Source organism: Odocoileus virginianus, chromosome 9 (genome assembly GCF_023699985.2).
Source record: "Odocoileus virginianus isolate 20LAN1187 ecotype Illinois chromosome 9, Ovbor_1.2, whole genome shotgun sequence".
Classification (NCBI taxonomy): domain Eukaryota; kingdom Metazoa; phylum Chordata; class Mammalia; order Artiodactyla; family Cervidae; genus Odocoileus; species Odocoileus virginianus.
This window is the reverse complement of record NC_069682.1, coordinates 46,900,169-46,927,663: the sequence shown is the minus strand read 5'-3', so window position 1 is coordinate 46,927,663 and position 27,495 is coordinate 46,900,169. Positions and strand designations below refer to the sequence as shown.

Sequence of the window (27,495 nt, the reverse complement as noted above, 5' to 3'; positions counted from 1 at the left end):
ATTAATGACATCCTAGACAATTCTAACCAACCCTCTTATGAGGACAACTAGAAAAGCTGCTTTATATATATATATATATAAATGTATATATATGTATATATACATATATACACATACAGACATGCATATATATACATATGAAAGTGCTAATCGCTTGGTCATATCCGACTCTGCAATCCCACGGACTGTAGCCTGTCAGGCTACTCTGTTCATTGAATTCTCCAGGCAAGAATAATGGAGTGGGTAACAATTCTCTTCTTCAGTTCAGTTCAGTCGCTCTGTTGTATGCAACTCTTTGAGACCCAGTCGACTGTAGCATGTAATGCTTCCCTGTCCATCACCAACTCCCAGAGCTTGCTCACACTCATGTCCATCAAGTTGGTGATGCCATCCCACCATTTCATCCTCTGTCGTCCCCTTCTCCTCCTGCCTTCAATTTTTCCCAGAATCAGGGTCTTTTCCAACGAGTCAGTTCTTCACATCAGGTGGCCAAAGTATTGGAGCTTCAGCTTCAGCATCAGTCCTTCCAATGAATATTGCCTTCTTATATGTATATAAATGTTACGATAGTAAGATACATTTTTACATACATGCACACACATCTTACTTAAGAGGGTCAGAGTTTATAAGATAACGAAGGATTACCAGGTCAGGATCTAGGGGAGACAGAAAAGTCAGGAATATGATTTGGTTTTAGGGGCAGCTTTCTACTGAGGACATTTGCTATTTCTAGAAGAGGAGATGGTGAATGTGTTAAGAAGCTGAGTGATCTTTCTGAGATCTTTGTCTCTCTGAGGAGTCAGAGACTAGCTAAGGACAGGATGGCCTTGAAACCCCCTGGTTTGGGCTGGATCTCTGAAAGGACTCACAGTAGAAATGAAGATGAACTAGAAGTAGGTACAGCCTTGGTTTATCCAGTTCCTGAAAACAGAATGCCATGACGTAGAAGTGAATGCAGATTCTGGGAGGAAGAAATTGGTAATGACTGAGTTCTTAAGTTGAGTGGTGGACTCGCATTTTTCACTTTGCTGTGAGGTAGGATTCCATGATGTAAATAAATCCTGGGGCTCATAAAGCCCTGTCTCTCTGGATTATTGCATTCAAAGGACCAAGATCTAACAATCAAAAGTAAACTTGTTTCCTTATATTCCTTTCCTTTTCTGTCTGTTTTAGTCCCAGAGTGATCAATTCCCTCCCCCAAGCTAGCACTATTCCCTCCTTTTAATCTCTAGTCTATCCCTGAATATTTCTCTCTTGTATCCCCAAAGAGTGAGCATTAATCAATTTCACTCCACCTCCATTGTCCTGTCACCTATCACCTCTCCATTCTTAACCTTTCTGGAGAAAGACCCTTTCTTTACAGATCCTTTCTGATAGAGATACCCAATCTCAGCTCCTAAGTTTATTTCACTGTACAATTAGGCCAATTAGTCCAGGGAAGTTGTAAATACCAAAATGACATTGTCACAATTTTGCTTGATTGAAAGGGGACATGGGAGAGAGGCTATGAAAGGACATGTGTCAAAAGAAACTGTGCTGATTACACTTTCCATCTGCTGCCCCCAACTTCCCTAGATAATTCCAGGAAGATCAAAATCCCTGTCAGGGGTCTCTGTCAGGAGACACTATCAAACTCAGCAGCTTCTGCCAACATTCATCATTGGAGGCAGTGAATGGAAAAACTTGCCAATGGAATTTCTAGAAATATATCAGATTGAGTAACTAATCCCCCTGCCTTCCCAGAGAATCTCAAACCCTCTGTTCCAATCTCCATTCTTCAAATAAGGAAATATCATTCATCTGACAAACCTCCTTGAGGTAGAAGCCCCAGTGGATGCCCCTCTTCTCCATGGCAGATGGGGACAGAGGCCACACCCATCTTCCAGGTCCAACACACAGGCGGAGGGTAAGCCCAGCATGGACTCACCCCTGCTGGCTTCTTTTCAGTCTCCACTTGTCAAAAACTACTGCACTAGAAGCATATTAGTGTCCAAACTTGAGAAGAGATGTCTTTTGGGGGTCCTGATTGGGAATTGGGCCCTATTTATGCTTCCCTGAGAAGATTTCAGAAAAAAAAATCTATTTCTGTTTTACTGACTATGCCAAAGCCTTTGGCTATGTGGATCACAATAAACTGTGGAAAATTCTAAGAGAGATGGGAATACCAGGTTACCTGACCTGCCTCTTGAGAAACCTGTATGCAGGTCAGGAAGCAACAGTTAGAACTGGACATGGAACAACAGACTGGTTCCAAATAGGAAAAGGAGTACATCAAGGCTATATGTTGTCACCCTGCTTATTTAACTTATATGCAGAGTACATCATGAGAAATGTTGGGCTGGAAGAAGCACAAGCTGGAATCAAGATTTCTGGGAGAAATATCAATAACCTCAGATATGCAGATGACACCACCCTTATGGCAGAAAGTGAAGAAGAACTAAAAAGCCTCTTGATGAAAGTGAAAGAGGAGAGTGGAAAAGTTGGCTTAAAGCTCAACATTCAGAAAACTAAGATCATGTCATCTTGTCCCATTACTTCATGGCAAATAGATGGGGAAATAGTGGAAACAGTGGCTGACTTTAGTTGGATTCTTTATCATCTGAGCCACCAGGGAAGCTGCAGGTGATAATTTAATTCAAGAGCACAGTTGGATGTCACATCACAAATCCAAAGATTTGGCAAATCATTTCCACAGTGTAACCATGTAAATGTAGTGGTTCAGTCTTTCCTCCAACACAGCTCAACCTAGGAACCAGAAATGTAATTGATTAACTTTATCTCTGGAAAAGTACTAGTTCAGTTTAGTCACTTAGTAGTGTCCAACTTTTTGTGCTATTTCAAATCCTGAAAGATGATGCTGTGAAAACGCTGCACTCAATATGCCAGCAAATTTGGAAAACTCAGCAGTGGCCACAGGACTGGAAAAGGTCAGTTTTCATTCCAATCCCAAATAAAGGCAATCCCAAAGAATGCTCAAACTCCACACAATTACACTCATCTCACATGCTAGTAAAGTAATGCTCAAACGTCTTCAAGCCAGGCTTCAGCAATACATGAACCATGAACTTCCAGATGTTCAAGCTGGATTTGGAAAAGGCAGAGGAACCAGAGATCAAATTGCCAACATCCACTGGATCATTGAAAAAGCAAGAGAGTTCCAGAAATACATCTATTTCTGATTTATTGACTATGCCAAAGCCTTTGACTGTGTGGAGCACAATAAACTGTGGGAAATTCTGAAAGAGATGGGAATACCAGACCACCTGACCTGCTTCTTGAGAAACCTGTATGCAGGTCAGGAAGCAAGAGTTAGAACCGGACATGGAACAACAGACTCTTCCAAATAGGAAAAGGAACACATCAGGCTGTATATTGTCACCCTGCTTATTTAACTTATATGCAGAGTACATCATGAGAAACGCGGGGCTTGAAGAAGCACAAGCTGGAATCAAGATTGCCGGGAGAAATATCAATAACCTCAGATATGCAGATGACACCACCCTTATGGCAGAGAGTGAAGAGGAACTAAAAAGACTGTTGATGAAAGTGAAAGAGGAGAGTGGAAAAGTTGGCTTAAAGCTCAACATTCAGAAAACTAAGATCATGGCATCTGGTCCCATCACCTCATGGGAAATAGATGGGGAGACAGTGGAAACAGTGTCAGACTTTATCTTTTTGGGCTCCAAAATCATTGTGGATGGTGACTGCAGCCATGAATTTAAGATGCTTACTCCTTGGAAGGAAAGTTATGACCAACCTGGATAGCATATTAAAAAGCAGAGACATTACTTTGTCAACAAAGGTCAGTCTAGTCAAGGCTATGGTTTTTCCAGTGGTCATGTATGGATGTGAGAGGTGGACTGTGAAGAAAGCTGAGTGCCAAAGAATTGATCCTTTTGAACTGTGGTGTTGGAGAAGACTCTTGAGAGTCCCTTGGACTGCAAGGTGATCCAACCAGTCCATCCTGAAAGAGATAAGTCCTGGGTGTTCATTGGAAGGACTGATGCTGAAGCTGAAACTCCAATACTTTGGCCACCTCATGTGAAGAGTTGACTCATTGGAAAAGACCCTGATGCTGGGAGGGATTGGGGGCAGGAGGAGAAGGGGACGACAGAGGATGAGACAGCTGGATGGCATCATCGACCCAATGGACATGAGTTTGAGTAAATTCCAGGAGTTGGTGATGGACAGGGAGGCCTGGCATGCTGCGATTCATGGGGTCGCAAAGTGTCAGACACGACTGAGTGACTGAACTGAACTGAATTGATGGAATGCAGCATGCCAGGCTTCCCTGTCCATCACCAACTCCCAGGTCTTACTCAAACTCATGTCCATTGAGTTGGTGATGCCATCCAACCATCTCATCCTCTGTTATCCCCTTCTCCTCCTGTCTTCAATCTTTCCCATCATCAGGGTCTTTTCCAACGAGTCAGTTCTTCACATCAGGTGGCCAAACTATTGGAACTTTAGCTTCAGTATCCGTTCTGCCAATGAATATTCAGAACTGATTTCCTTTAGGATGGACTGGTTGGATCTCCTTGCTGTCCAAAGGACTCTCAAGAGTCTTCTCCAACACCACAGCTCAAAAGCATCAATCCTTAGTGCTCAGCTTTCTTTATAGTCCAACTCCCACATCCATACATGGCTACTGGAAAAACTATAGTTTTGACTAGACAGACCTTTGTGGGCAAAGTAATGTCTCCACTTTTTAATATGCTGTCTAGGTTTGCCATAGCTCTTCTTCCAAGGAGGAAGCATAATTTAATTTCATGGCTACAGTCACTATCTGCCGTGATTTTGGAGTCCAAGAAAATAAAATCTGTCACTTTTTTCATTGTTTCCCCATCTATTTGCCATGAAGTGATGGGACGGGATGCCACGATTTTAGTTTTTTGAATGTTGAGTTTCAAGCCAGCTTTTTTGCTCTCCTCTTTCACTTTCATCAGGAGGCTCTTTAGTTCCTTTTCAGTTTCTGCCATAAGGGTGGTATCTGCATATCTGAGGTTATTGATATTTCTCCTGGCAATCCTGATTCCAGCTTGTGCTTCATCCAGCCTGGCATTTGGCATAATGTACTCTGCATATAAGTTAATAAGCACAGTGACAATATACAACCTTGATGTACTCCTTTCCCAATTTGGGACCAGTCTTGTTCTATGTCCGGTTCTAACTCTTGCTTCCTGACCAGCATACAGTTTTCTCAGGAGGCAGGTAAGGTGGTCTGTTATTCCCATCTCTATAAGAATTTCCCACAGTTTGTTGTGATCCACACAGTCAAAGGCTTTGGCATAGTCAATAAATCAGAAATAAATATTTTTCTGGAACTCGCTTATTTTTTCAGTGATCCAGCAGATGTTGGCAATTTGATCTCTGATTCCTCTGCCTCTTCTAAATCCAGCTTGAATATCTGCAAGTTCATGGTTCACATACTGTTGGAACCTGGCATGGAGAATTTTGAGCATTAGTTTGCTAGAATGTGAAATGAGTGCAACTGTATGGTAGTTTGAGCATTCTTTGGGATTGCCTTTATTTGGGATTGGAATGAAAACTGACCTTTTCCAGTCCTGTGGCCACTGCTGAGTTTTCTGAATTTGCTGGCATATTGAGTGCAGCACTTTTGCAGCATCTTTTTTTAGGATTTGAAATAGTTCAGCTGGAATTCCATCACCTCCACTAGCTTTGTTCATAGTGATGCTTCCTAAGGTCCACTCGGCTTCACATTCCAGGATGTCTAGCTCTAGGTGAGTGAGCACATCATCATAGTTATCTGGGTAATTGAGATCTTTTTTGTATAGTTCTTCTGTGTATTCTTGCCATCTCTTTTTGATATCTTCTTTTTCTGTTAGGTTTATACCATTTCTGTCCTTATTGTGCCCATCTTTGCATGAAATGTTCCCTTGGTATCTCTAATTTTCTTGAAGACATCTCTAGTCTTTTCCATTCTATTGTTTTTCTCTATTTCTTTCACTGACCACTTAGGAAGACTTTCTTATGTCTCCTTTATATTCTTTGGAACTCTGCATTCAAATGGGTATATCTTTTCTTGTCTCCTTTGCCTTTAGCCTCTCTTCTTTTCTCATCTATTTGTAAGGCCTCCTTAGACAACCATTTTGCCTTCTTGGATTTCTTTTTCTTGGGGATGTTCTTGATCACCACCTCCTGTACAATGTTCTGAACTTCCGTCCACAGTTCTTCAGGCACTCTGTCTATCAAATCTAATCCCTTGAATCTATTTGTCACTTCCACTATATAATTGTAAGGAATTTGATTTAGGTCATAATTGAATTTCAATTTAAGTCTGAATTTGGCAATAAGGAGTTCATGATCTGAGCCCCAGTCAACTCCCAGTCTTGCTTTGCTGACTGTATAGAGCTGCTTCATCTTTGGCTGCAAAAAATATAACAGTCTTATTTTGGTACTGACCATCTGGCGATGTCCATGTGCTGAGTCTTCTCTTGTGTTGTTGGAAGAGAGTGTTTGCAATGACCAGTGGATTCTCTTGGCGAAACTCTGTTAGCCTTTGCCCTGATTCATTTTGTACTCCCAGGCCGATCTTGCCTATTATTCTCGGGTATCTCTTGACTTCCTACTTTTGCTTTCCAGTCCCGCTTTGTTGAAAAGGACGTGTTTTTTGTTTGTTTGTTTGTTTGTTTTTGGTGTTTATTCTAGAAGTTCTAAAAGAAAATCCTAAGTACTAAGGAGAGTCCAGTTCATTCTACAGTAACATTTCTCCAAAGCTCCACCTCATATCTTTTCTTCTTCTAACTTCTCATATGTAAATGCATGGGCTACCCTTCAACCTCCACCTCATTTTCATGCTCCCTTCTTTTCCCTACAAATATTATCTTAGACTCTTTCTGCATAAGCTCTTGATTTTCCCCTCTTTCTTTCATGTCCCATTTCCCCCTGCTTTTATAAACGAACCTCATCTTTTTCTTTTAAAAACTTTTTATCTTTAATTTTTTTTGCCCCCTCTATGACTGCTCTGAATATATGTAATAAAGCCTGTGGGATAGAAGAAGGACAAAGGAAGAAATGAGAGAAAGCTATGCTATTGCCTCCTCGGGGGAAACATCAAATATGCATAAATTAACATATTGTCACTGTCACATTAAAAAGAAATAACTATAAATTTATCCAATAAAATTTGTTGCTTCCTTGGACCATATTTTTTGACTATCATCTCTCTCCCTATTTCTATTTTGTCTCTGTGAACGCTTCGAGTCTTCAGCCTAAAATTAGAAACCAAACAATTGTTCTTCTTTCCCCAGCATTACTTATAGGAAATTTCACAGCTGAGTGAAAGATGTTATAGTGAGTTCCCGAGTTAGTGATATTAATTCCAGTCAGTGTTTCCTGTTTGCTTGGAAGTAAATGAGCCTTGTGGGTGTAGAAAAAGAAAATCTCACACCTGCTGCTCAGCTAGGAAGAATTTTCCTTTTTCCTTCCTTCCACAGCACCACTATAAGTTCCCAACAAAGCATGTGCAATGGCTAATAATGTTTCTTTGCTTTTCCATATGGAATTCAATTTTATATGTAAAACTCTCTTCAGAGGGTTATATTTCTCTTAGCGTTATACCTTTGGCAACTCAAGAACACAGTCTGTCCATTAAAAAAAGCATCATTAATTAGTTCTTTTTGGAAAAATAGCTAATACAAACAGGAAATTAGAATTTATCATGAAAGTTTTCAAAAATATGGGCAGATTTTTCAGAAAAATCACTCACCTTCTTTAGGTAAAATTCAGTAGACTCTTGATGTAACTCAATGAACCCAGAAAGATGGGGATTTCTGGTAAAAGTTTCTAAAACATACATTGTTGCATCATTTGAAAAAAGGAAAACACTCAGACCAAAATACTGAGATATGTTTCAATTTACAGTAACAGTCATGAAATAATCATTTGTGAAGCCTTCTCAAATCTGATTCCTGAACCAACTTTTCCTGGAAACAAACTTAAGTAGAAGATTCACAGATATATTACATATGTGGCATAAGGATTTTAAAATCCTCAATATTGTTCTCATAATTTACCTTTAGATTTGAAACTATTATCTTTTTAAGGATGAAAAATTAACAGTTTGAGTTTTTCTGTTATAAAATCCAATTATATTTTACTCTTTTACAATTTTCTGCAAGTTTAATACCTATCGTGGATACTGTCTTGAAAATATATTTTGTGTGAATTCTGAGAGTACTTTGAGAGGTTTTAGTTAGCTGGCTATACATCCTGTTGTTCTGTAGAACCAGCCTGTGAGGTGGTATAAGTATTATTTTCAGAATCAGAAACTTCAATTTTTAGCCTGACTCAGTTTCTAGCCTACTTGTGTGATGCTGTGCCAATGATTTAACACTTCTAGGGGAGAATCCAGACTGTCTGCACAACTTATTGTCTATATTAACATTATTGTATTCATCAATTTAACTTTACCTAGAAACACTTGCCCAGAACTTTTAAAACTTACAGGTAACTTTATCATAGGTTCCAGAAACATTCTAAAAGCTCCATCAGACTTGTCACTGCTGCTGCTGCTGCTGCCAAGTCGCTTCAGTCGTGTCCGACTCTGTGCGACCCCATAGACAGCAGCCCACCAGGCTCCCCCGTCCCTGGGATTCTCCAGGCAAGAACAATGGAGTGGGTTGCCATTTCCTTCTCCAACGTGTGAAAGTGAAAAGTGAAAGTGAAGTCGCTCAGTCATGTCCGACTCTTAGCGACCGGATGGATTGCAGCCTACTAGGCTCCTCTGTCCATGGGATTTTCCAGGCAAGAGTACTGGAGTGGGGTGCCATTGCCTTCTCCAAGACTTGTCACTAGAAGGTATCAAATGTAGTTTACAAGTCTTTTTGGCTTACTGTGTTTACTGATCCTAAACTCTTGTTTCCTGATTCTTAACTAGTCCTAACCAAGTCTTCCCTCCCTTGTTGAAAAAACAAAACAAACAAGCAAAAAGAAAAAACTTCAAAGGAGATTTTCAAATTTCCACCAATATCACAATTTTGCCTCTCTCTTTCCAGATGTTTTTGGACTGGTGAGGCAGTCCTCACCTCTCTTCCTGACTACAGTGGGTGATAACCTCAGCTTTGTCTTAGCAATAGGCTGTTTTAGGGATGGTCTGGAAAGCCAGCATTGGACATGATATTGTTGTACTATATCACAGGTTCTCAACTATGGCTTTAAATATTATGGATAATAATCTAGAACACCACCCTAGATCAATTTTCAGAATCTTTGTATGAGGTAGGTTGCATGGGGATGCAACTTGTGCAGTGATACAGGGACCCATACTTAGATGGGCCAAAAGCTTGGTTTAAATGCTACACTGTTGCTATTTCAAAATTCTTAATAATTTGTGAATAAGGGGCTCAGTACATCAGGTAGCTGATCCTGTGTTTGGGAGAAATCCATGAGTATTTTAAACCTCTTTGAGTGATTTTAATATACAACCATGGGGAAGGAATACAAGGCTAGGACTTATCTTTGGACTAAAACTACAATGATAATTAAACAACTGGCATTTACTGAGTGATTATATCTAGTGCTTTGTATGTACTATCTTATTAATCTAACAGGTTAGATTCGAACTCAAGTCTTATTTTATAGCTTGTGTTCTCATTGACTATACTCCCTGTTTAAGTAATTTATTCATTAAGCAAATACCTGTTAAATCCATCTACGTTAGTTTCCTATTACTGCTGTAACAAATTCCTACAATTGTGTGAGCTTAAAACAATATAAACATATTCTCTTACAGTTCCGGAGATCAGAAGCTCAAAATGGGTCCCATGGGGCTGACATTAAGATGTAGGACTGTTTCCATCTGGAGACTTCAGGAGAGAATCTCTTTGCTTGCTTCATCCAGCTTCAAGAATCTGTCAGCATTCTTTGGCTCCTGGCCAAAGATTATGGCATCTGGTCCCATCACTTCAGGGCAAATAGATGGGGAAACAATGGAAACAATGACAGATTTTATTTTCTTGGGCTCCAAAATCACTGCAGCCATAAAATTAAAAGACGCTTGCTCCTTGGAAGAAAAGCTGTGACAAACTAAGACAGCATATTAAAAAGCAGAGACATTATTTTGCCCACAAAGGTCTGTCTTGTCAAAGCTATGGTTTTTCCAGTAGTCATGTATGGATGTGAGAGTTGGACCATAAAGAAAGCTGAGCACCAAAGAATTGATGCTTTAGAACTGTGGTATTGAAGAATACTCTTGTGAGTCCCTTGGATTGCAAGGAGATTCAACCAGTCAATCCTAATGGGAATCAATCCTGAATATTCATTGGAATGACTGATACTGAAGCTGAAGCTCCACTACTTTGACCACCTGATGAGAAGAATGGACTCGTCGGAAAAGACCCTGTGCTGAGAAAGATTGAAGGCAGGAGGAGAAGGGGACAACAGAGGATGAGATAGCTGAATGGCATCACCAACTCAGTGGACTTAAGTTTGAGTAAGCTCTGGGAGTTGATGATGGAAAGGGTTTCCCTGACAGCTCAGTTGGTAAAGAATCCACCTGTAATTCAGGAAACCCCTGTTTGATTCCTGGGTTGGGAAGATCTGCTGAAAAAGAGAGAGGCTACCCACTTAAGTACTTTTGGGCTTCCCTTGTGGGTCAGCTGGTAAAGAATCTGCCCTCAATGCAGGAGATCTGGATTTGATCCCTAGGTTGGGAAGATCACTTGGAGAAGAGAAAGGCTGCCCTTTCCAGTATTCTGGCCTGGAGAATTCCATGCATTATATAGTTCATGGGATGGCAAAGAGTTGGACAAGACTGAGTGATTGAACTGGACATATAACTCTGATCTCTACTTTTGTCTTCACCACACCACCTTCTCCTCTATTAACTTCTCATAAAATCCTTTGTGATTACACATAGGACTCACCCAGATAATCCAAAATTATTTCCTCCTTTTTAAGATCCTTAATTTAACCACATTTGTAAAGTCCCTTTGCTGTTTGAAGTAATATATTCACAGGTTCCAGAGAATAAAATGTGGACACCTTTATTCCACATTTTATTGGAGGAGGGAGGAAGTTATTGACCCTAACACAGCATCTCATAAGGAAAGGATCCACAACCTCTGGGCTGTGGAGCCGTACCTCTTGTCAGATCAGCAGCAGCATCGGATTATAAACAAAGTGTACAATAAATATAATGTGCTTGAGTCATCCCAAAGACATTGCCCTGTTCCTAGTCCATGGAAAAACTGTCTTCCATGAAACTGGTCCCTGGTGCCAAAAAGGTTGGGAATTGCTACTATTAGACACACTCAGCTCTGGACATTGGAGATTCAGCATGAAAAAGAGAGATGGACCTGTTACTTGAAGGAGTTTACATTACACCAATACTTTTTTAAAAAAGTGAAAGATTTAATTTCAGATTTTCATGAGTGACAAGAAGAAAATAAAGTTGGATAAGAAGCAGGGTTAGGGAAAGAGGATGCAGTAGGGCTGTCAAAGGAGTCTTCTCTGACAAAGTGCCATTTGAACTGTTTTTTTTTTTTTTTTTTTTTTTTAATAAGGACCAAGCTATAGAAAAATATAGAAAATAAGAGTTTCTTGGAGAAGAAAGAACAATTATAAAGTCTCTGAAACCAGAATAAGTTTGATACCTTCAAGCAAAAATAAGGGGAGAATTGTTGTAGACAAAGTATAGAGTGTATGTGATGGGAAGGGCTTATTATGTAACATCTTGAAAGGCCACCTGGTAAGAAGTAAAGATTTTATTAAAAGTGTGATGACACGTCATTGAATGGTTGAAAACAAAGGAGAGACATGATCTGACTTAAGTTTTAAAGTTCATCTTGTGATCACCAGTTCAAGTGAGTGAGGATCGCGACTTTGACCACAGTAATTGAAATACAGATGTTGACTAGTGATGAGAATTGGGATATAACTTATAAGTCAACAGGAATTGCTAGTGGATTGGATGTGGAGGTCAAAGGGAAAGAGAATAATTAGTAGTTTCCTAGGTTTTGGCCTGAGCTCCTGGGTGAATGATATATGAAAGATGAAATTTCTAGATTAAGCTACTGGTAGGATGGACGTGAGTTTGAGCAAACTTTGGGGGTTGGTGATGGACAGGGAAGTCTGGTGTGCTGCAGTCCGTGGGGTCACAAAGAATAGGACATGACTGAATGACTGAATTGAACTTAACTGAACTGAGCTGTTAGAAGTAGAGGGTGGCAGAGGATGAGATGGTTAGATAGCATCACTGACTCAATGGACATGAATTTGAACACACTCTGGGAGATAGTGAAGGACAGGGAAGCCTGGCATGCTGCAGTCCATGGTGTCACAAAGAGTCAAACACAGCGATTAAACAACAAAAATGGACTGATTAATTGTGTCCCCCCTAAAGGTTCGTCTGCTCAAGGCTATGATTTTTCCAGTGGTCATGTATTGATGTGAGAGTTGGACTGTGAAGAAAGCTGAGCGCCGAAGAATTGATGCTTTTGAACTGTGGTGTTGGAGAGGACTCTTGAGAGTCCCTTGGACTGCAAGGAAATCCATCCAGTCCATCCTAAAGGAGATCAGTCCTGGGTGTTCATTGGAAGGACTGATGCTGAAGCTGAAACTCCAATACTTGGCCACCTTATGTGAAGAGTTGACTCATTGGAAAAGACCCTGATGCTGGGAGGTACTGGAGGCAGGAGGAGAAGGGGACAATAGAGGATGAGATGGCTGGATGGCATCACTAACTCGATGGATGTGGGTTTGAGTAAACTCCGGGAGTTGGTGATGGACAGGGAGGTCTGGTGTGCCGCGACTCATGGGGTCGCAAAGAGTTGGACACAACTGAGCGACTGAACTGAACTGAACTGGAAACTCTTATGTTGAAGCCATAACCCTGAATGTATTTGGAGATAAAGCCTTTAAGATGATAAGATTAGATGAAGTCATAAGGGTGGAGCACCAACCTGATAGATGGTGCTGTAGATAGGTTGTCTATAAGATGAAGAGATACCAGAATAAGTTCCATTCTTTCTTTCTTTCATGAGAGGACACAGTAAGGAGCTTGAGATGAAGGTGCAAATGGAAGTAATGGAAGTAATACTGGTGTTTCTACAAGATGGAAAGGGAAGTTTATTGATTTTTCTATGGACAGGACTGAATTTGCTTATCTATAGTCAAAAATAATTTTACATTTCCTTCAGTTGTTTACAACCTATATAGTTGAAAAATAGTTCAAGGACAGTGAGAGACTATGATCAGGTAACCTGGAAAATTGTCATCTAGACATTCATAATTTTTCATTGAAGCACATATTTTTTCCACATATATTTCTATTAAGGTATATCTATTAGTGATCCATGGAATCCACTTTGGGAATTGACTTTAGAATCTGCTGCATTTCTGTGAGTGTGCCGATCATGGGAAATGTAAAAAGGCAGATTACTAAATAGATTTTGTGTCTCTTTAGTTGAACTTGAGTTCCAGGTACTGCTCTTTTTGTATATATCCAAACACTCTGAGAGCTTACATATCCTTTGTCGGCAGGAATTACTTAATATTAACAAACACTGATTTTTGGAGTGGTAGGTAGTGACTCCAGACCTAAAAATTAAAAAAACAAATAAACAAACAGGAAACACATTCTATTTCTGCTAAGAAATACAGGCCACAATGCCCACATCACCATAATTTTAAGTGCATCATTTTATATTTCCTGTGCTTTTTGAATCTGGCTATCCTTTGAAAAATTGTTTCCTGAACATTGAAAATGATGCCATCTCTTTGGGGAAAATGTTGATGTCTATCAATACTGAAATCTCTTTAACAGACACTTTCCTGGTACTGAAAGTTGAAGGGGCAGACTAATTTGTATGACCCATATCCACGTGATTTCTGAAAAACCCTATTAAGTTAAAAAACCTGAGAATTATGAAGCTGGCCAGGATCCCAATATTCTGTAACTGAAATAAAGAGATGAATGTGGGTACTAAGAGAAGACAAAGGTAGAGAGGATGTGCTGAAGACTTGTGGAAAAACATTAGAGGCTAATTTATTATTATTTTCAGAAGTGACCTGAGAACTCAAAGGGGACAATTTTTGAAAGCCAATTGATGTGAAAGTTAAGATGGATTTCTCCAATTGTCATTCTGATGCAAATTCATCATGTTTATTTCAACAATTCCTATTGGTTTTTTTTTTTTGCTATTTTTCTGTCTGTCAGACAAGCTGCTGCTGCTGCCAATTCACTTCAGTCATGTCCGACTCTGTGCGATCCCATCGATGGCAGCGCACCAGGCTCTTCTGTCCCTTGGATTCTCCAGGCAAGAATACTGGAGTGGGTTAGCATATCCTTCTCCAGTGCATGAAAGTGAAAACTGAAAATGAAGTTGCTCAGTCGTGTCTGACTCTTCGAGATCCCATGGACTGTAGCCTACCAGGCTCCTCCATCCATGGGATTTTCCAGGCAAGAGTACTGGAGGGGGGTGCCATTGCCTTCTCCACTGTCAGACAAGGCCTACAAACAATTGGCTTCTTAAACACACATGCATTCAACTTTTAGGAGCTAGTTCAAAGTGGATAAAGCATGACTTAGAAAAGAAAAGGACTATAAGGTTTCATTGCAACATTATCTCATTCTAACTTAGAGAGAAGGCCAGCCATTAAAAATCTATTGTGATTTGTCTTTTCATTCAAGGGGCTGCTCATCACTGAGGCTTGACAGAGATGTAAACAATTGAACACCTAAAAAATCATCTGCTTTTGTTTTCTGTAATGAGCTGACTGGTAGAATTCACTCAGGTGCTGCACAGTAGCTGAAAGCAGGTTTTGTTTTCCTGATTATAAAGAGGTTATTCGCAGGAGGTAACGCAGGTGGTGCAGTGGTAAATAATCCTCCTGCCAATGCAGGAGACACAGGAGACAGAGGTTCAATCTCTGGGTCAGGAAAATCCCCTGGAGGAGGAAATGGCAACCCACTCCAGTATTCTTGCCTGGAGAATTCCATGGACAGGAGCCTGGAAGGCTGTAGTCTATGTCGCAAAGAGTCAGACACAACTGAGCGACTGAGTACGTAGCACTCATAGAACCTGGAGAACATTCTGTTGTTGTTTACTATTGGGGAGAGAACTGGGATAGTAAAAGTCTCCTTTAATAGGTTGAAAGAGACTTTCTTTGAGTCTGACAATTGCCGGAAGGGTTCATTAAGAGACAAGAGCTCTCAGGTCAAAAATTGCATCAGTACTACTATGCCTCAACAGTGAGGGGTAATGTCCACCTGGGTGCTGGGGTTCAGAATCAGAATGTATGTTCTTTATCTATTTTATTGTACAAAGCAGAAGGTTTCTTCTGTTGAGATCTCAGTAAGCAGAGTGACTGGTTCAGTGGTTGATTACATATTTTCTCTGTTTCCAACCTAAGAAACTATGAAGTTCTCCAGTTTGGGGGCATCTAGGTTTAAGATAGTAGTTTATAAGGAAACTGGAAAAATCAATCATTCTACTCCTGTGGAATCAGAAACTATAATTAGGCACTATGAATATTCTCATATCAATAGTTTTTGTCCTGCCCTCATTGATAGTGTTTGAATAGATTGGAAACTTTCAGTTGGTAAGACCCAAAAGAGAATTTTCTTATGGGATTTTTTTTCAATCATCAGTATCAGAATTACAGAACAGACACAACATACACACCCATATCTTCATCCCAAAAAATTTGTAGAGAAAAAACAAAACAGCCAGAACAAATATTTTAGTGAATGCTTCTGGAATTGTACTCAGTGAGATGAATCTCAATGAATTCTAATAATCTGTCTTCACTAGACTTTGTATTAAATTACATTTAATTATCAGTTAATTATAACTATAATTTCATAGTTCTGTATAAATACAAAATAATACATGTGCATATGTAGCAAATGTGTGAATATGTGTGTATATAATATCTTATTACCTTATTAAATCTTTTCCTGGGCATTCCAGTGAACTGAGTTCTGGGTCAATAGGGAGCTATGTTTGGATGCTAGTGAAACATATCCCAAATATTAAAAAACCCTTAAATATTGATAGAATAAAGGGTTACGCTGAATTAGATGAAAGAAGTTGGGGGGCTGGGGCAGGTCATTTGGACTTGGTAAGGTTGCTTTGCAAGCCTCAGAAGCCAGGCTCAGAACTCAGAATCCTTGTCGCTTTCTGTCTTGCCATCTTTTGCCAGAATCATCAAGGGAAAAAAAAGACAGATGAACCAAGAAAATAAAATCAGAAATGATAAAGGAAAAGTTACAGACAACAGAGAAGTAAAAATTCATGATATTGCTACAAAAAATTATACATCAATAAAATGGAAACCTGGAGAAATGGCTTAATTCCTAGAAATAAAATTCTGAGGCCAACATCACCCTGATACCTAAGTCAAAGATATCACACAAAAAAGAAAATTACAGACAAATACCACTAATAAATGTACATGCAAAAAACCTTAACAAAATATTAGCAAGCCAAATTCAACAATACATTAAAAGGATCATGCACCATGGATTTATCTTAGGGATGCGAGAATGATTCAGTGTCTGAAAATCAATCAACATGATACACTACATTAACAAGTTGAATAACAAAAATCATCTCAATAGATGTGGAAAAACTTTTGACAAAATTTGACATCCAGTTATGACAAAAACTCTCAGCAAAATGGATATAGAGTGAACGTGTTGTTTAGTCGCTAAGTCGTGATTGACTCTTTTGAGACCCTGTGAACTGTAACTTGCCAGGCTCCTCCATCCATGGGATTTTCTAGGCAAGAATACTGGAGTGGGTTGCCATTTCCTTCTCCAGGGGATCTTCCAGACCCAGGGATTAGACCCACATCTCCTGCATTGGCAGGTGGATTCTTTACCACTGAGCTACCAGGGGAGCCCATAGAAGGAACATATCTCAACATAATAAAGCCCATACATGACAAGCCCACTGCTAACACCATACTCGACTATGAGAGCTGGAAGTATTTCCTTTAAGATCAGGAAAAAAACAGGGATGCCCACACTCACCACTTTTATTCAGCCTGATATTGGAAGTCCTAACCACAGCAATCAGACAAGAAAAAGAAATAAAAGAAATCCAAGTTGGGAAGGAAGTAAAACTGTCACTGTTTGCAGATGACACAATACTATACATAGAAAATCCTAAAGATATCATCAAAAAGCTACTAAACTCATCAGTGAATTTAGTAAAGTTGCACAATACAAAATTTATAAAGAGAAATCTGTTACTAAAAACTAGAAACAAACTATCAGTAAAAGAAATTAAGAAGACAATCTCCTTTACAATCATATCAAAATAAAGACTAAAATACCTAGGAATAAATGTAACTAAGATGGTAAAAGACCTGTACTCAGAAAACTATGACACTCTGATGAAAGAAAATGAAGATGGCACAAACAGATGAAATTATATGCTGTTTTCATGGATTGGAAGAATTTATATTATTAAGAATGATTATACTAGCCAAGGTAATGTACAGATTCAGTGCAAATCCTATCAAAATACCAATGGCATTTTTCTCAGAGTTAGAACAAATAATTCTAACTTTGTGTGTGGAAGTACGAAAGACTGCAAATAGCCAAAACAATTTTGAGAAATAAGAGCATATCTGGGGGTATTATGCTTCCTGATTTCAAACCATACTTCAAAATGAGAGACATTAAAACAGTATGATGGGCTTCCCTGGTAGCTCAGCTGGTAAAGAATCTGGCTTCAACCCAGGAGACCCTGGTTTGATTCCTGGGTTGGGAAGATCCCCTGGAAAAGGGAAAGGCTACCCATTCCAGTATTCTTGGGCTTCCTTGATGCCTCAGATGGTAAAGAATCCACCTGCAACGTGGGAGATATGGATTCAGTCTCTGGGTTGGGAAGACCCCCTGGAGGAGGGCATGGCAATCCACTCTAGTATTCTTGCCTGGAGAATCCCCATGGACAGAGGTGCCTGGTGCAGTACAGTCCATGGGGTCGCAAAGAGTCAGACACGACTGAGCAACTAAGGACACACAAAGCTAGAGTCATCAAAACACTAAAGTACTGGCACAAAATGGACACATAGATCCATGGAAGAGAACAGAGAGCTCAGAAATGAATTCAGATTTATTTGGTCAATTAATCTACAACAGAAGAGGCAAGAATACACAATGGAGAAAAGCAGCCTCTTCAGTAAGTGGTGTTGGGGAAATCAGGATATCTGCATGCAAAAGAATCAAACTGGACTACTTTCTCATATTAAAAAAAATCCTTTATGACTTAAATGTAAGGTTTGAAACCATACACTTTCTAGAAGAAAATATAGTCAGTATACTCTCTGACATAAGTCTTAGCAATGTTTTCTTGGCTATGTCTCCTCAAGCAAGAACAAAAGCAAAAAGTAAACAAATGAAAGTACATCAAACTAAAAAGCTTTCGTACAGCATGGAAAAGTATCAACTAAATAAAAAGGTCACTCACTGAATGGGAGAAAGTATATGCAAATGACATATCTGATAAGGAGCTTGATTTCCAAAATACACAAGTAACTCTTACATTTAAACACACACACACACAAATCTCCCCAAACAACTCTGCTAAAAAAGGGCAGAAGATCTAAAAAAACTTTTTTTCCTCAAAGCTGGCATACAGATGGCTAACAGGCAAATGAAAGATACTCTACATCACTAATCATTAGGGAAATGCAAGTCAAAACCAAAATGAGATATCGCTTCACACTTGTCAGGATGGTTTTTGTCAAAAAGGCAATAAATAACAATTGTTTGTGAGAATGTGGAGAAAAGGGAGTGCTCATGAACTGCTGATGAGAATGTAAATTGGAAAACAGTATGGAAGTTTCTTGGGCTTCTCAGGTGGCACTAGCGGTAAAGGACCTTCCTGCCAATGCAGGAGACTTCAGAGATGCAGGTTTGATTCCTGGGCCAGGAAGATCCCCTGGGTGCACAGCAATCCACTCCTGTATGCTTGCCAGGAGAATCCCATGGACAGAGGAGCCTAGAGGGCTACAGTCCATAGGGTTGCAAAGAGTCGGACATGACTTAAGCAACTTAGCAGAGTAAATGGAAGTTTCTCAAAAAATTAAAAATGAAACTACCATGAGAGCCAGCAATGCCACTGCTGGGTACTTAGCTGAAGAGAATGAAGAGGCAAATTTGAAAAGATACATGCACATCTATGTTCATTGCAGCATTATTTACAACAGGCAAGATATGGGCTCAATCTAACTACCAATGGATAGACTAATGGTAAAGAAGATGGAATATACGCACACAGTTACTCAGCCATAAAAATAGTGAAATGTTGCCATTTGCAACAACATGGATGGATCTAAAAAGAACTCTGCTTTAACTTGGGCCATGTGAAAATGGAAATGCAAAACAAGGAACAAACATAAAACAAAAAAGGGTCATAGAGACCAAGAACAAATATTGGTTGCCAGAAGGGAGAGGGGCGAAGCAGATGAGGGAAAGAGGTGAAAGAAATCAAGAGGTACAAACTTCCATTTACAAAATAAGTGAGTCACAGGGATGAAATGTAGAGTGGAGAATATAGTCAGTAATAATGTTTGGGTGATAAACAAAATAAGGGGTTTCATTTATTATTTCCATCTCTCCTTATTATACTTGGAACCAATATTTTAAAGTGACCACCACAAAAAGTCATCTTTTATAAATACTATTGTTTTCCAATTTTGCCTTAGCCTAAAATATTTATAATTTTTGATCAGCAGTCTTACATAATAATATAGATCAAGATAATATATTACACATAAGAATATATGATTATATTACATATCAATATGATATGTTAAGCAGATGTATTTACAGTGTAAACCAGAGACTATATTATTGTAGCTTGCAAAGCCTAAAGTTGGATAAATGCATGATTTCCATTAAAATTTTTAAAAACTAAGAATAAATCACCTCACAACTAAAACAGGTGTTGGCCTGAAAACTCACATTGAACTAACTATTCACTACAACTGGTCCCTAAACAGATGAAAGAAATGCCATTCCAACCAAACTATTCCCTCATTTGTGATAAGATAGAAGTTAAACATTTTTTTTTTTTCTTCCTACGCTATCCTTTGTGAATGGGCAACTACCTTTACTTGTCACAATGAATATTTACAGCAATATTGAGCTGAGTATCATTTTTGAGTTGAGGTAATAAAATATAAAAAAAGCATTTTACAGTTCTTAAAAAAATGAGCCACTATTCATTTTAAGAAATCTATCACTATTACCATTATCCACAAACATAGAGAGGAGAGATAGAGATTCATTCAATCTACTCCTTTCTCAAGTTCATTTGCTTTAAATAAATTTGCATGGTGTCCACACATATTTCTCACAAAACTGTTCTCTTATTTTAGCAATTTCCAAAAGCCATCAGCACCAACAACTTTCTAGTTTTCAAACATGCTCACAGGAGTTTTTCATTTGATATGTACATAGATATGTGACTTTCAGCCTTTAGTTGTTGGGACTCATTTACAAGGAACATGCTATTAACATTTATCTATAACATTCATAAGATAAATAGTCGAACACATGTAGGAAGACTATATGCATCTCTCTCACCTGCTAAGACAAGGTACTGCAAAATAAAACTCTATTCCAGGATGTGCATCCAAGTGCAGCAATTTTCTTTTTTTTCCTTTTTCATTTATTTATATTAGCTGGAGGCTAATTACTTTACAATATTGTAGTGGTTTTTACCATACATTGATATGAATCAGCCATGGATTTACATGTGTTCCCCATCCTGAACCCCCTCCCACCTCCCTCCCCATCCCTTCTCTCTGGGTCATCCCAGTGCACCAGCCCTGAGCACTTGTCTCATGCATCCAACCTGGACTGGCAATCTGTTTCACAGTTGATAATATACATGTTTCGAAGCTATTCTCTCAGGTCACCCCACCCTCGCCTTCTCCCACAGAGTCCAAAAGTCTGTTCTATACATCTGTGTCTCTTTATGTGTCTTGCATATAGGGTTATTGTTACCATCTTTCTAAATTCCATATATATGCGTTAGTATACTGTATTGGTGTTTTTCTTTCTGGCTTACTTCACTCTCTATAATGGGCTCCAGTTTCATCCACTTCATTAGAACGGATTCAAATGTATTCTTTTTAATGGCTGAGTAATATTCCATTGTGTTTATGTACCACAGCTTTCTTATCCATTCGTCTGCTGGTGGGCATCTAGGTTGCTTCCATGTCCTGGCTATTATAAACAGTGTCAAGTGCAGCAATTTTCTTTCAGCATCATATTTTAGACTGAGCTATCATTCTTGATTGGTTCAAATCATCTGCTTGAAGAAACTGTCTTGTTTTAAACATCCACAGCTTTTCCTCCTATATAAGACTATAATTTAAATAAAAGTACACTGTTTAAGGGGCTTCCCTAGTGGCTCAGTTGTTAAAGAATCTGCTTGTTAAATTCAGGAGACCTGGGTTCAATGCCTGGGTTGGGAAGTTCCCCTGGAGAAGGAAATGGCAGTCCACTCCAGTACTCTTGCCTGGAGAATTCCATGGACAGAGGAGCAGGACAGACTGCAGTTCATGGTATCGCAGAGTTGGACACGACTGTGCTAACTTTCACTTTCATGCTGTTTAAGGGCATTTCAGTTCTGATTATTAATCTCTAAAATCAGAGAGCTGATATCTTATTATTAGCCAGTCTCCTCTGGCTCACTGTTTCCAAGTGCAACTGTGTTTTAAGAATAGCATTCTGAGTGCTCAGGCCTGGTGCACTGGGAGGACCCAGAGGGATGGGATGGAGAGGGAGGTGGGAGGGGGGACTGGGATGGGGAATACATGTAAATCCATGGCTAATTCAATGTATGACAAAAACCACTGCAATGCTGTAAAGTAATTAGCCTCCAACTAATAAAAATAAATGGGAAAAAAAATAAATAAAAATGAAAAAAAAAAAAAATAAAATAAAATATTTTCAAAATATAAAAAAAAAAAAAAAAAAAAGAATAGCATTCTGGAGCTTGCTGGCTTATCCTTCAGCACACTGCTTACAGACAGCATAATTTCCAGACCTTATTATCTATCTTGTTTCATCTTTAGCCTTGGGGTATCTTCATGTGTAGCAGTAGCAATATTGTGGAATAAAGCTAGTTTTTTGTTAATCAAAAGGACAATTTTAGGTGCTAGTGGTTATACACATAGTATGAATTCTGTCTTAAAGAATATTATTAGGTGAATGGAGAGATGTGCTAGTTAATAAATGATGGTGCGACAATTGGGTTAGTTATTTAAAAATTAAATTAATTTCTACCTAAGGAATTATATTTAATTATGTGTTATATAATGTAATAAATACCGAACTGAAGTCAAAAGTAAGCATTTGTGAACTTTGGGGATAAATCTATGTATAATTCAATGCTAATTCTAACAGCATAAGGCTCTTTGATTAAATTAAGGGGTGGGGAAATTGGAAGGGAAGGCAGGTAGCACAGGGTGGGTTAGCAACCAGCTAAGACATGCGGGTAACTGAAGCATGCACCTCATAGAACTATGAGCATTCAACTCATAGAACACACATCTATGAGCTAAATGCCAGAGGATTGAGGGATTTGATATGTACCAACTCCTTTGCTATAGTCCATGGGATAGCAATTTAAGCCCTCCAGGGGGCATTGATTCCACAGTACTTTAGCATGACATGTGGATGGAACAGCAGATTCCAAGTTCAAGAGAATATTCTCCTATAGGTATTGGCAGTTGAAATTCCCCTGCTGGGCACAGGTGAGCAACTTTAAGTGGGGCCTCCCAAATTGAAAAACAGATCTGACTCCTGTCAAAGCCATTGCTTTCTGAGTCATGCCTTAGTAATGCAAATCTTCCCCAGGTGTTTTTTCCATGACTGAATGGAATTTTAGATTGAAATCACAAGGTCTTTCGGACTGGCACTTCCCTGCACCTTCTCCAGAGGAAGATAAGACTCTAAGAATCAGCTGTAAATTTGGCCTTAATGTTTCTTGTTAAAGCCAAAAGTTTATAATCGATCAGGTTTCTTGTTATGTAGACACCTTACATTTATTGGATGCGCTAGGGAACTGTTGACCGCCTTGACCAAGCACAATAATAATGACTTGCATGAGTTGTCTCAGCAGGAGGTCCTGATAAGGAAAATGGTGCTGTTGCAGAAAACTAACCTGGAGAATCTACAAGGGAACAAAAAGAAGGAGGAGATGCCCATAATATGTCCTGCCAAACTCTCAGAAACCTTGTGCTGGAATCCAGATTTGCAAATACACAAGGAAGTGTGCTTGTTGTTGTTTAGTCACTTAATTGTGTCTGACGCTCTGTGACTGCAAAGAGTAGTCTGTAGCCTGAAAGCTGTAGCCTGCCAGCTTCTTCTGTCCAAAGAGTTCTCCAGGCAAGCATTTTGGAATGGGTTGTCATTTCCTTCTCCAGGGGATCTACCCAACCGAGGGATCAAACCTGTGTCCCCTACAAGTCTCATGCATTGCAAGCAGATTCTTTACCACTGAGCCACCTGGGAAAGCCTGGAAGGATCCTGAGTCAGACCAAATATGGGTACAAGCAAAAGCCAGAGACTATCTGGAAAGCTAACTTCATCACCATTAAACCTGAGACTGTGACCCACTGAGCAGAGCCATTCTCCTGTTCCCTTACCCCGCTGCTCTCTGCCCAGGCATCTCCTACCAATAAAGTCTTTTGCTTTGTCAGTACACATGTCTCATTAGACAATCCATTTCTGAGTGTTACACAAGAGCCCACTCTCGGGCCCTGGAAAGAGTCCCCATTCTGGTAACAAATGCCCCATTAATTTCATTAAGTTCTTTTTTGTGTATGTGCATGATCCAAATATGGAATGAAAATGAGTGTGCAGCAAATTCTGGGTACCAGTTAAATAGCAAAGACACATGCAGTGGGGAAGAAACAGCCTTCGGCAGAATTGAGCCAAGAGCGACCTTAGGCAAGTACTGCTCTAGGATTTTAATTTTTACTCGTTCTCCTACCTTTTTAATGTAACAGACACCTAATTCCCTCTTGCTGCCCCCTCAACCCAATTTCTTGAGGCTTAGATATACTACCTGTTCTTTGGCAGACAGCTGCAAATAAAATTTCAAAGTCTAAGCATGTGTTTGCTCACTTAATTAATGTAAGCAACAGAGAACTAAATCTGAACTTTGGAAAAAGTCTGTTAATAAATGACTAATAACAGAATTGTCAGAATGTTGAAACAACACAGGGGGAAAAAACATCCCAGGGTTTGCAACAGCCCAGGAAAATGTTCTCTCGGCTTGTTTGCATCAATGATTATGAACAACGTGCTAAATCTGTACTTCAGAAGTCTATATATGACTATTATAAATCTGGGGCAAATGATCAGGAAACCCTGGCTGATAATATTGCAGCATTTTCCAGGTAAGAATCTTTTTAAAATCATGTTTTAAAATTATACAAAGATATTCTATCAAAGCACAACCTTTCAGTTTTAATAATGATGGTATGGACTTACTTGTCTAGATATTGTTTAGTAGAGAGGGGAAATTCATGGGGCTGTGAGAATCACTGGGCTTTAAACTTGCGTGAAAATATCCCAAGCCTGGGGATCTTGAAAAAAAGCTAACCCTAAATTTCCTCACTTGGAATTATGTGGATAATTCATTTAACTGTGTATAAAAATGGTGATAAGTTCTAATGCCTCCATTCTCTTTTTCTCCGAGAGTCTAATTTATGGTGTAGGAAACTGTTAGTATTAAACAGGAGACAACTGTCTTATCTGGGCAAACAAGATCAGATGGTTGCCTCAAATGTTCCCATCATGCTGGTTTTCCATTATCATTCATTTTGATTACTGTTTTGTAAATTTTCACTTTAGATTCAAGTTTGTCTATATGGCATTAATCTTTCACTTTGTGGTTTCATCTCTCCTCCAAAGGGCTTCATCTCTCTTCCCAAATTAGTCTTCTGCTGACTTTCATATTTCAAAGCCCAAGATGGTGGATGTCACAGCTTATGCAGTTAGGAAATGGTTTATTTGCTGGAGCAGGGGAGGGGAGCCCTCAATACACTACAGTCTATGAGGTTCATGTACTTTTAATGAAGCCAGTAAATGTTGTGGGCACTCATGGATGGTGATAAACAAAAAAGGCAAGAAGTATCCAGGTGAAAGAATCTGCCTTATTCCTGATTTCTGCTTTAGCCTAGAGCAAAATCACTCAAGCTCATTTTTCTATGTGTTTATTAGGGGAAACGAAATCATTCTAACCATAGTGGTTCCCAGCAAACAGCACCAGATCACCTACGAATCAGCGTAGGAGCCCGAGAGTGTGGTGAAAGGCAGGGGAGGCTTCCCCAAATTCCTTCAAGCCTTGACTTTGTCTCAGACCTTTCCTGGGACACAAATGAAATTTAATAAATGCTAGGGAGCCACGGACACCTCATGTGAAGAGTTGACTCATTGGAAAAGACCCTGATGCTGGGAGGGATTGGGGGCAGGAGGAGAAGGGGATGACAGAAGATGAGATGGCTGGATGGCATCACTGACTCGATGGACATGAGTTTGAGTAAATTCCGGGAGTTGGTGATGGACAGGGAGGCCTGGCGTGCTGTGATTCATGGGGTCGCAAAGAGTAGGATATGACTGAGCGACTGAACTGAACTGAACTGAGGGAGCCATGGCAAGGGAAAAGACGGCAAAGAGTGGAGTTGCTTAAACTTCTGATGATTTTATCCAACTGCTATGGGATATTTCAGGCCCTTCAATGTTTTCTGCTCCCAGAAGTTGCCCCTACTTGGGCTCATCTCAACTCTGTTCACAAGTGATGTGGTTTGCCTATTAGTAATTTCCTGAAAGCAACACCTAAATCCAAATAGGTAATTTTAACCAAGGAAATCTCAGGGCCTTGGGAGGATAATGGAGTTGGTGTCCATCAGCATTCCTCAGGGCACAATGCTCAAGGGACCAACTTGTCCATTTTTGCACAGCCTTCCTCACCCTTTAACACCCTTCCCCACATGCTGGTTGGTTAATTACCTCACACATTGAATATCTCAGTGGGTTTGATTCGATACTACATGTTGAGGATAGAGTGAGCCAGGTGAAGAAAGTTCTTGTCCAGTGGAGCTTACATTTCAAGGGATGCACATTGACCTTTGGCCTCCATAATGCTGGTGGTTGAACTGGTGCAAAATGGACCCAAAAGAATTGGCACAATGGACATCTTCAAGATGGAACAAAGGGGTGTAGCGAACCAGACACCTCTTCAACCCTAGAAATTCTAGAAACCTGTGAGACATAGAAGACTGTGATGACTTCTGTGTGGCCTGGAAAAGCACCTCACAGCTTCTGTGAATCACACAGGTATTCCCAGCAGTGGGTATTCCCAGCCTATCCAGACTAAGTATTGAGTGAATAACTTAGGGACAGGACACAGACAATGAGAAGGTGTTTTAAATGCCACCTTTTCCATGAACCTTGATCATTCTCTTTTGTTCAGCTTTAAAGGAGGGAAAAATGTACTAATAGACTCTTTTTTTTTTTTTTCTTCTGGAGGATAGAGGATTATTATCAACCACCTAAGGAGTTTTTATTACAACACACACTGTCTGTTTAGCATCTCCAATCCTTTTTTGTTGTGTAACTTGCTGGATGAACTTTCAGATCTTACCCTGTATCATAAAGCTGATCACGTGGAGGTAAAATAGATGTTCTGCCAGGTGGTGGCTTTGGCTTGATGGGATGAAGGCAATCAATCTGAAAGCTCTCATTCTAATTCAAATGAAGATGACAAATCAAGCAAACCTCAGATAACCCACTGTGACACATGATGATGGAGTATTTTAAAGACAGTTGTGAAATTTATAACCTCCCTATCCCAGGGTTATAGCAAATGGTGTGAATGCATAATGACACCTTTTCTCTCTGCACCCAGCTCTGACAACCACGTTTTGGGGTTCTGGGGACACAGACCAGTTAGGTGACTAAGCAGGAGCTTGGAGATATTTTTGGGTAAGACTTGTGGCTGTAATAACATTGTGTCTGCTTCCCACATAAAAAAGGACAAATAAAGTCAAATAGAACTACTCAAAGAACAGAGTTTAATATCACAATTATGACAGGAACAATGAAAGATGTCAACTTGTTAGAGTTTGTGTGGCCTGACCTGATTGGAGTTAATTTTCAAAAGGATAGTTCTTAGATTCTCTTACACATTAATCAGGGCTATAAAGTGAGAAACACATTATCTTTCTCAACCATGGTCTGCATGCATTTTGTGGCTTCTTGTGAAATTATCTGGTGGAATATGATTCTCCAATTTGGGTGTTTAAAAGTCATGTGATATTAGTAAAGGAAGCTCATTGTTCCTAATGTGCTTAGTGACTGAAAATTGCATGGATTTTTTCACGTAAGAGATGGTAAAAGTGACATCATTCCCTCTCTTAAATATTTGAGAAGCAATATACATTCCCCACGGGCATTGTTAGTGTTCTCATAGGTTTAAATATCACAGAATCATT

The 27,495-nt window shown here is 39.5% G+C and overlaps 1 protein-coding gene across 10 annotated transcripts in view; it reads left to right on the top strand.

The window, feature by feature from the left end:
- Positions 1–24,213: 24,213 nt before the first annotated feature.
- The window catches only part of HAO1 (hydroxyacid oxidase 1), a 137,103-nt gene continuing 133,821 nt past the window's right edge, over positions 24,214–27,495 (top strand). For 9 of the 10 annotated variants that reach the window (XM_070472309.1, XM_070472307.1, XM_070472306.1 and 6 more), the window contains exon 1: positions 24,214–24,396. In XM_070472309.1, the coding sequence (XP_070328410.1) occupies positions 24,260–24,396 (137 nt within the window). In that variant the 5' untranslated portion in view covers positions 24,214–24,259. The remainder of the gene's footprint in view (positions 24,397–27,495) is intronic. The other variant, XM_070472314.1, reaches the window with a different exon arrangement.